This window comes from Saccopteryx leptura, chromosome 2 (assembly GCF_036850995.1).
Source record: "Saccopteryx leptura isolate mSacLep1 chromosome 2, mSacLep1_pri_phased_curated, whole genome shotgun sequence".
Lineage (NCBI taxonomy): Eukaryota > Metazoa > Chordata > Mammalia > Chiroptera > Emballonuridae > Saccopteryx > Saccopteryx leptura.
In genome coordinates, this window is record NC_089504.1 from 345757849 (window position 1) to 345768866 (window position 11018).

Below are 11018 nucleotides of genomic sequence, written 5' to 3' on the forward strand. Positions count from 1 at the left end.
GTTCTCTAATTCATTTATTTCTGCTCTGATTTTTATTATCTCCTTTCTTCGGCTGGTTTTGGGTTGTCTTTGTTCTTCTTTTTCTAGTTCCTTAAGGTGTGAAGTTAAGTGGTTCACTTGGGCTCTCTCTTGTTTGTTCATATATGCCTGAAGTGATATGAACTTCCCTCTTATCACTGCTTTTGCTGCATCCCATAGATTCTGATATGTCGTATTGTCATTTTCATTAGTCTGTATATATCTTTTGATCTCTGCACTTATTTCTTCTTTGACCCATTCATTTTTTAAAAGTATGTTGTTTAGTTTCCACATTTTTGTGGGATTTTTTTCCTCTTTTTTGCAGTTGAATTCTAGTTTCAAGGCTTTATGATCAGAAAATATGCTTGGTACAACTTCAATTTTTCTGAATTTGCTGATGTTGTTTTTGTGGCCCAACATATGGTCAATTCTTGAGAATGATCCATGTACACTGGAGAAAAATGTATACTCAGTCACTTTGGGATGAAGTGTCCTGTAGATGTCTATCATATCCAGGTGCTCTAGTGTTTTGTTTAAGGCCACTATGTCTTTGTTGATTCTCTGTTTGGATGACCGATCTAGAGCCGTCAGCGGTGTATTGAGGTCTCCAAGTATGATTGTATTTTTGTCAGTTTTTGTTTTAAGATCAATAAGTAGCTGTCTTATATATTTTGGTGCTCCTTGGTTTGGTGCATATATATTAAGAATTGTTATGTCTTCTTGATTCAGTGTCCCCTTAGCCATTATGAAATGGCCATTTTTGTCTCTGAGTACTTTTCCTGTCTTGTAGTCAGCATTATCCGATATGAGTATTGCTACACCTGCTTTTTTTTGGATGTTATTTGCTTGGAGTATTGTTTTCCAGCCTTTCACTTTGAATTTGTTTTTATCCTTGTTACTTAGATGAGTTTCCTGTAGGCAGCATACAGTTGGATTTTCTTTTTTAATCCATTCTGCTACTCTGTGCCTTTTTATTGGTGAGTTTAATCCGTTTACATTTAGTGTAATTATTGATACTTGTGAGTTCCCTATTGCCATTTTATATCTTGCTTTCTGTTAGTTTTGTGTCTTGTTTGATCCTTCTCTTTTGTTTTTCTATCTTTTGTTTTTATTTGGTTGTATTCCATACATCTTTCCACTGTTGCTATCTTTTTTATCTCATGTGCTTCTGTGGTGGTTTTTTCAATGGTGGTTACCTTTGAATAATGAAAAGGGTCCCTACCCTGTTCATTGTAGCGAACTATTTTGTGAGTACTTTTGCACTCCATCGTCCTTTGCTACTGTTAATCTCCATCTTCTCCCCCTCTTTCTTTTTGTTGTTGTCACAGTTTAAATTTGGTTTTATTGTGTTCTTCTTGGAGCTTTTACTTGTGGCTCTGTTTTTTTTTTTGTTCTTTGTATCTGATTGGAGAACCCCCTTTAGTAATTCCTGGAGTGGGGGTTTTCTGATGATAAATTCCCTCATCTTTTCTGTATCTGTGAATGTTTTTATTTCTCCTTCATATTTGAAGGATAACTTTGATGGGTATAGTATTCGTGGCTGAAAGTTCCTCTCTTTCAGGACTTTAAATATTGGGGTCCACTCTCTTCTAGCTTGTAGAGTTTCTGCTGAGAAATCTGATGATAATCTAATGGGCCTTCCTTTATATGTTGTATTCTTCTTTTCCCTGGCTGCCTTGAGAATTTTTTCTTTGCTGTTGGTTTGTGTCAATTTCATTATGATATGCCTTGGAGTAGGTTTGTTGGGGTTAAGAAAACTTGGAGTTCTGTTTGCTTCTTGAACTTGAGGCTTTAGTTCTTTCCACAGGCTTGGGAAGTTCTCATCTATTATTTGTTTGAGTATGTTCTCCATTCCATTTTCTCTCTCTTCTCCCTCTGATATACCTATTATTCTTATGTTATTCTTTTTGATGGAGTCAGATAATTCTTGTAGGGCTATCTCATTTTTTTTAATTTTTGAGTCTCTTTCTTCTTCTCTCTGTTGTGCCTCAAGTTGCTTGTCTTCTATTTCACTAATCCTCTCTTCTATCTGACCTGTTCTATTAGCTAAGCTTGTTACTTCGTTTTTCAGCTCGTGAATTGAGTTTTTCATCTCTGTTTGATTTGTTTTCATAGTTTCAATTTCCTTGGACATATATTCTTGTGTTCATTGAGTTGTTTTCTGAGCTCCCTAAATTGCCTTTCTGTGTTTTCTTGTATATCTCGGAGGATTTTTAGGATTTCTATCTTGAATTCTCTGTCATTTAGCTCCAAGGTTTCCAATATATTAAATTTTTTCTCCATAGATTTTTCCTCATCTAGCTGTGTTACCTCTCTTTCTTTTGTATCCATGATATTCGATTTTCTCTTCCTTAATGGCATCTGAGGGTGGTTTTGTTGATAGTATTAATGAGATTTAATAAAGAATAAAAAGTTTAAAAAAATAATTAAAAAAAATCGAAAAGAGTTGTTTTTTAAAAAAAATTAATAATGAAATAAAGAAAAATAAAATAAAATAAAAATTTAAAAAAAAAAAAAAAAAAAAAAGGAAATTATTCCCCCCCTCCTTTTTTCCTCTCCTCTCCTCTCCCCTCTTTCTTGATAAAATCTTGTGGTGGACTGTGAATTATAACAAACAATGCCTGTGATGGAGGGCCTGAATTGGGGAAAAGTAATAAAGGGGCAAAAAAAAAAAAAAAAAAGAAAGAAAAAGAAAAAAAAGAGCGTATGGACCCACAAAAAGCAAATAAGGAAAAAATTTGGGTCAAGAATAAAATGATTTGCTTTTAGGTGTTGGTTGTCTAAGAGTTATGATGAGAGGATTAAGAGGAAAATGGAAAAATGGGGGGACAAATTAAAAAATTACTATTGTATTTAGTGGAACAAGAACTAGATAATATGGAGAGCCAGGGATGGGAGCAGTGCTAGTGAGTTAAAAAGGTGAAGTAAAAACCCCCCAAAATGCCACAAACATAAGTTTGAGTCCCAGATAAGATAATTTGTTTGTTATTGAGGTTTGAATGAGAGGAGATGTAAAGGAAAAAGGAAGAAACTAATATAGAGGGAGAAAAGAAAGAGAGAGAGAGGAAAAAAAAAAAAAGAGGGAACCACTAAAAGAAGAAAAAAGAAAGGAGAGAGAGAGAGAGAGAGTTAAGGGTTTTGGAGTGCAACCCTCATAGAGAGAAAGGAAGAGAAGAGAAAAGATAATGGGAGATGTAACACTTATGGGTAGTGTAGTTCAAGGAGAGGAGAGAGTAAGACCGGTAGAGAGTTAATCGGCCAAATTGGAGGAGGAAAAAAAAAAGTATCAAGAATGAAGATAAGAGAAACAAACGAACAAATATAATAAAATGGGATAGGTTATAAAGTCTGCAGATTATTCTTGATTTTGAGAGGTTATCTTCTTGCTTTTTCTTTTCTCTCCCTTTTCCTGGTCGGTGACTCTGTACCCCGGGTTTTGCCCCTTTGCCACGCTCAGGTGGAGGTTTGCAGTTGATAAGTCTCTATGGCAATGTCATGTACTGTGCTTTAGTCTCGTTGGCAGTCGAGGTTATTAGCATTTATAGGCTCCGACAGTGAGAGAGTCCGTGTTCCTGGAGCCTTTCTCCTAGTCTTTCCTTCCTCAATTAGTAGCCTGATAATCCAGCTATGGGGTTGCTGCTGCCTCTGCCTGGATAGTAAGAGGCTCAAAGAGCTGGCAACTCCCCACTCTATTTCCACTCAGCACAGGGCTCTGGGTAAGGCTCAGTCAGTCAGAGCTGCTAGCATAATCAGGCGGGCTTTCCACCCACTCGCAGACCTCTGGCTCTGCCACTCTGTCCGGTAACACAAGCGGGTGCCCACTTCCGGGGCGCTTGGAGAAAACTCTCACTCACTGGCTGCGCGCGCAGACCAGGATATCCGGCCAGCAGTCTCACGCTCTGAGTGAAACCCCCGACCGCAGGGAAAAGTTGCAGCGTTGGAATTGAGTCTCGCTCCGTCCCCGTGCGCGGCTTTTGCAAGGCGCTGGGGCGGCCCGAGATTCCGCTTTGGCCCACACAAAGGCCCCTGACTCTGCTCCTCTGTGCGATGACACGGGCGCGCACTGCCGAGGCACTCGGAGGAATCGCTCACTCCTTATCTGCGCGCGCAAACCCGGATATGAGGCCGGCCGCTTTCCCTCTGAGTGAAACACCCTCGGCAAGGAAAATCTCCACCATTGGAATTAGTTCTCACTCCCTCCCATGCGTGGCTTTCCCAGGGCGCTGGGGCTGCCCAGAGACTCTGCCCTCGGCCCACAGAAAGGCCTCTGACCCTGCCTCTCCATGGGGCAACACGGGCACCCACTCTCGGGGCCTAGGAAGAAATCTCTCGCCCACTAACTGCGCACCAACCAGGAGACCGGGTAAAATGTCCGCGCCGCTTGTCTTTCTTTGTTTGGGTTTGGCGCGAGTGTTAGCTTGAATTGTCCGGGTTGCCACAGGATCAGATTTTCCTCGGCTTGGATCTCCGTGCCACAGCCTGGTTCGGCCGTTTGTATTCACCCCCTTTGCCCGCCTCAGTTTCTATATTCACAGTTACCAGAGAAAGCCGCCCTGTTTAGGTTAGTGAGGAAGGCGGAGCATTTCTTACTCCCTATTTCCTTCGGGGTTTGGTTATATATTTAGCCAATTTTTCACTCAATCATACCTTTGGGTGTATTGCGAAGCATCTGGAAGCTCCAAGTATAGGTTTTTCTGTTTCTGGTTGAAGATCTTGTTGAGTTTTGGGGGAGATTTATCGGTATCGCTTCCTACCCCGCCATTACTCTGACGTCATCTCTCCGAAAGTTCTTAATAAGAAAAGGAAATTAAAAATTGTATGCTGAGGTTGCTAAGATCTATGGTAAGAATGGGTCTAGTCTTTCAGCCTGACCAGGAGGTGGCACAGTGGATAGAGCCTCGGACTAGGATGCAGAAGACCCAGATTCAAGACCCTGAGGTCGCCAGCTTGAGCGCAGGCTCATCTGGTTTGAGCAAAAGCTCACCAGCTTAGACCCAAGGTCACTGGCTCGAGCAAGGGGTTACTCAGTCTGCTGAAGGCCCGCAGTCAAGGCATATATGAGAAAGCAATCGATGAACAACTAAGGTGTCACAACGCGCCACGAAAAACTATTTGATTGATGCTTATCATCTTTCCATTCCTGTCTGTCTGTCCCTGTCTATCCCTCTCTCTGACTCTCTCTCTGTCTCTGTAAAAAAAAAAAAAAAAAAAAAAAGAATGGGTCTTTCATCCATAACTGATGAAAGGAAATAGAAATTTGTGTTAGTTTGCTGAGTGACTACATTCACATAACTTTTATTACAGTATAGTCTTATAATTGTCCTATTTTATTATTAGCTATGATTGTTTATCTCTTTCTGTGTGTAATTTATAAAGTAAACTTTATCAAAGGTATGTATATATAGGGAAAAAAGTATATATATCAGGTTCTTTACTACCCACAGTTTTAGAAATTCTCTGGGAGTCTTGGAACAGCTCCCCCACACACACACACTGATAAGGAAGGGCCTACTGTATGTGTATTTTTTATAAGATAGAGTTTTTTAAAAAGCCAGGGTGAACTGAAATGCTTACTCTATTTAATATTTTTAAAAAGATAAAATTAAGCAGTGATTAAAGATAGTTAAAGGACAAAGAAAAATTAAATCAATAGTATATGGACATTTACATAATTTTAAATATTGTTCTAGTTACAGGTACACTACTTAATATAAAAATTGGTAATACTGTCTAATATTTACTCTTAAATATTTTAATTAAGTTTAATTTTTATTATAAAAAACTTTCATTGAATGGAAATATGTTAATTTCCCTATTGTCTAGCTATACCTAGTTAGATCAAATTATCACTAAGTCACTATAATTCACTTAGTTACATAGCCAGAGACAAAATACATACCAGGCTTTTTTAAGAAATAATCTTGAGTACTCATGTAACACACGTTCAACCTGGTAATAAAAGCCTTTTCTTCATGCCATCCATTAGCATGTATTAACACAATACGCTCAGTCTCCCTGGGAGACAAAAGCAGCTTCCTCCAGGGTGACTGCAAATACCAACTGGGTCTGCTTCATTCAAATGTCCTTGATGATTATCTTAGGTCCTTTACTATGGAATTAAAAAAAAAAAGACAACAAAGAAATTAATTTAAAGAGAAAAACAGTACACAAAATAAAAAAATTACAATCCATCCTCTCTGTGTGATAAAAGAGGCAGAGTTCAGATAGACAATACATAATTTAGGTGTATGGCCCTGATGATAATTATCAATCCTACTTCAACAGACTATGGGAAAAAAATTAGCAAGGAGTACATAGAGTGATGTCTCTCCTGGTTTGGACCCTTTGTTTTTTAAATATATCCAGTGTGCTGTCTGTAGTCATTTCCCATTGTGGCTCATGTCCCATTGTTCCCTTCTCATTCAGGTTTTGGTATTAGAATAATCTAACAGAGAAAAGAGAATTGTCAATGTTTCAGGCTGAAATTGCTTGAAGTTCAGTGTTTCTAATTCAGGATCATTTTCTCTACTATTTTAGATGTTACCAATTATACTTTAATGCTTTAGTTACTTCTGTTCCCAATTTAATATTACACAAATAGATGTTAGATAGACAGTTTAAGGAAGTGGGTCTCAAACATGGCTGCGTATTAAGATGACCTGAGGAGCTTTAAAATTTATTGATCAGTGTTGATCATCACTCCCTATGGGGTTCCAACATGCAGCCCATTTTGCAAACCATTGGTAGTGCTATGATTCTCTATGCCAGAGGTCCCCAAACTACGGCCCGCGGGCCGCATGCGGCCCCCTGAGGCCATTTATCCGGCCCCCGCCGCACATCCAGAAGGAGCATTTCTTTCATTGGTGGTCAGTGAGAGGAGCATAGTTCCCATTGAAATACTGGTCAGTTCGTTGATTTAAATTTACTTGTTCTTTATTTTAAATATTGTATTTGTTCCCGTTTTGTTTTTTTACTTTAAAATAAGATATGTGCAGTGTGCATAGGGATTTGTTCATAGTTTTTTTTATAGTCCGGCCCTCCAACGGTCTGAGGGACAGTGAACTGGCCCCCTGTGTAAAAAGTTTGGGGACCCCTGCTCTACGCGCTTCTCTGCAATAATAATGTATTTCTGCCTTTGCAGCTGTTGCAGAAAGATTTTCTTGAGTTCCCTGAATTTATAAAGAAAACTCTCCCCTCGTAATCAAAAGTCTCTTTTTATTATGTTTTTTTCTTCTTTTTTTGTATTTTTCTGAAGCTGGAAACGGGGAGAGACAGTCAGACAGACTCCCGCATGCACCCGACCGAGATCCACCCAGCACGCCCACCAGGGGCAACGCTCTGCCCACCAGGGGGCGATGCTCTGCCCCTCCGGGGCGTCGCTCTGCTGCGACCAGAGCCACTCTAGCGCCTGGGGCAGAGGCCAAGGAGCCATCCCCAGCGCCCAGGCCATCTTTGCTCCAATGGAGCCTTGGCTGCGGGAGGGGAAGAGAGAGACAGAGAGGAAGGAGGGGGTTGGGGGGTGGAGAAGCAAATGGGCGCTTCTCCTATGTGCCCTGGCCGGGAATCGAACCCGGGTCCCCCGCACGCCAGGCCGACGCTCTACCACTGAGCCAACCGGCCAGGGCAATTATGTTGTTTTTTAAGCATGCAAATGAAGTGAAAAATCTCTCCCTCTCAGGACACCATGTTGCCTCACAATATAATTGTTTAAGTATCTCATATTCTCTAGTTCTGAAAATGCAAATGTATAAAATAAAAACATGTAAATCATGTTTTTGCTAAGCAAGTTGTTTTGATGATATTGCAAGGGGCTTGGTCTTTAAATGGACTTAATTAAGATATTTAAGGATGTCAATGGAGGGTGATCAACTTGTCTCTGTTTGTCTGGGACTTTCTTGACTTTAACATGAGAGTCCTGACTCCTGAGAAGCCCTTCCAATCCTGAGCAGAGCTGGTTTGTCACTCTACCATGAAACTGATTGGTAATAGTTAAATTTACTCCTTGGTACTTCATTAGAACAGCACCAAATGCACTAATGATACATGCATCTCAGCAGTTCTCACAGACACAAGCCAAGCTAAAGGTGCCAGACAGAAAAGAAATTATACTACAATATATCATTTGTTTGAAGTTCTAGATCAAAACTAATCTATGGTAAAATAAAATAAAAAAATTAAAACAGTAGATGCCTCTACGGTGGTGAAGAATTTACTAAAGTGACATGTGGGAACTTTCCGATATGATGGAGATGGTCTCTATCTTGCTAGGTGTGTGGTTACATGAATGTATCTATTTATCAAAACTCTTCAAACACTACACTTCAGATTTGTGCATTTCAACATATGCAAATTTTACCTAAAGTTCAAAATAAATCATGAAAAATAAAAACAGCAACTAGTAATATTCATTTTTTAATAAACCTATGTCTTTACTAAGTTATGTCAGCTAATTTGCCTTAAGTACAAGTCTTTTAATTAATTTATGCTACTATGAGCTTCTTTGACTTTGCTTTTCCACACTGCATTATAGGTGTGTGTGTGTGTGTGTGGTCTTCCCAATAAACGTCTCCAGGAGGAGACTCCAAACCACCTTTGTAACCCCAATGACTGGCAACTTGTGTCTCTTAAGATTATCCTCTCAACAAATATGCCTTATAAAGAAGGCAGAAACTTGACATAGGCACTTTTTCAAAGTCTGAAGGAACGGAATAAAACAGTCATCCTTTAAGTGTGGTCCTTGGACTGTCAACATCAACATCATCTGGGTACTTGTTAGAAAAGCAGACGTCAAGTTTCAGCCTGCAATCGGAAACTCTGTGAGCAGCCCCACCATTTGTAATGAGCCCTCCGGGTGGTTCTGATGCACACTCAAGTTGAACTATCACTACATAAGTAGAAGTAGTAATTAAACAAGGTTGAATTGACTAAAATCTGTTCACATTTCAAATTAATCCAAAAAACTTGTGACCTAGATTTTCCCATTCTGGAGATAAGTTCAGAGGAGAGGCACATTCTGATTATTCAACAATTTTTTTTCTCCATTGAAGAAATATTTTTAATTAAGAATGAGATAAGAAATAGAAAGTGAGGCGATGTCTTCCAAAATCTAAGAGACCAGCTGGAGAGATACAATGCAAACATATATGACCACAAAATAACACCGTAATAAAGTATGGGGTGTTGTTGGAACACGACCCACACAGATGAATCACCTCTCAGAATTTCAGGATATAGACCATGATCCACAGTTTGGAACACCTAAGGACACCTGGTCCAGTGGTGTGGAAGTCACCAATATCACACACACATGGAGAGATACCCCTTCCTTATTGCCCAGAAATGACCCACAGGGATCATTCTTCTCTTGTCCCATGCCAGATGCCACACTATGCAGAAGAGATTTTCCACATTAGTCACTGGGAGAAATGCACAAACAGAAATATGTCTGCCCAAATTCCATGCTGATAGGGGATACAGAGGGGGAGAGTAAGAAATGCTCTGGGCAGAAGCCGGGCATCCTCCAAATGGAGGAGGATGAGGAGAGTGTGGTCTAGAAGATGCCAGCAGGTGTGAGTCAGAGGAAAGGGATTCAGATAGAATTTATCATATGTGGAAAAGAAAATGTTTCCAACAAATTTAAACCATTAAATAGATAAACACTATTATGTAATCTGATTATTACTTAAATATCAAGTAAACAAAAACAAGGAAACATGCTGACAACTCACCCTGTTCAGGCAGTATATAAGAGCCTTGCACACAAGGAGCCTCTCAGACTCAAGAACCTAACTCTCCTGGAAACCTACCCAGACACTCAACTCTCTGACACCATGGTCGGCTCTTGTTGTGGCTCTGTCTGCTCTGACCAGGGCTGTGGCTACGGCTGCTGCCGCCCCTGCTGCATTTCTAGCTGCTGCCGCCCCTCCTGCTGTGGCTCCTGTTGCCGCCCCTGCTGCCGCCCCTGCTGCTGTGGCTCCAGCTGCTGCCGCCCCTGCTGCTGTGGCTCCAGCTGTTGCAGCCCCTGCTGCCGCCCCTGCTGCATTTCCAGCTGCTGCCGCCCCTCCTGCTGTGGCTCCTGCTGCTGCCGCCCCTGCTGCTGCCCTTGCTGCTGCCTCCGCCCAGCCTGTGGCCAGGTTTCCTGCCACACCAATTGCTACCGCCCCACCTGTGTCATCTCCACCTGCCCCCGCCCCATGTGCTGTGCCATCCCTTGCTGCTGAGTCTTTGCCTGTATTCTTTGTCACAGTATGGATGCCCTCAAAGGTCACATAAAATATGTTGGAGTCAGCCAGTGACTGGGAAATGAACTCCTCTGATTTGGCATTCAGATCTAAAAAATGACCAATGAAAACACATTTGTCAAATGATTTTAATCCAGGCCCAAATGTTCCTATTTTTAGACCAACAATATTTCATCCTAAGTATACACTGAATGTCATGATCTCATATAACATTGTGTCCATACATTCTTAATAAACAGTCATTTCCCTTGATATTGAAATCTCCTGATTTGTTAAAGATTGTGTGTATGTGTGCAAGTGTGACTTTACCTATACTTCACATTAAGAAATGTGGCATCAAATAAAGGAAAGCAAGTGCAGTTATTTACATTGGAATCGAGATTCCACTGGGCATTCATTACATGACATGGGCAAAGTTATTTAATGTCTTTAAGCGTTGGTTTTTTCTCTGTGAAATGGGGATAATACATTACATTCTTCAGTTCAATGACATAACCCATGTAATGCATTTAGCACAAAGTGGAATGCATAATGTAAGCTGTCACTAAATGTCATTTTTATTGTTACTGTTACTGAAACACTACCCTGGTCTCGGGCACTACCTTAGCATTGTGTTTTCTTTAAGCAAAGAAAGTTCATGTAATTGTTTCACTGTTGTCTAATACTCAAAATTAAGTTTTGGGTTGTCTCAAATGTCCCTTTAAAAAGCCAGTGAGTTGAACATCATTTGACTAGACTACTTCCAGTATGTTCCATTCA

At 40.4% G+C, this 11018-nt stretch overlaps 1 protein-coding gene across 1 annotated transcript; it reads left to right on the top strand.

Annotated features, from left to right (window-relative positions):
• The first annotated feature begins 9848 nt into the window (after positions 1-9848).
• Positions 9849-10238, top strand: LOC136393716 (keratin-associated protein 4-6-like). Its single transcript, XM_066366349.1, has one exon. The coding sequence runs from the start codon at positions 9849-9851 to the stop codon at positions 10236-10238; it is 390 nt and encodes a 129-aa protein (XP_066222446.1).
• Positions 10239-11018: the final 780 nt, after the last annotated feature.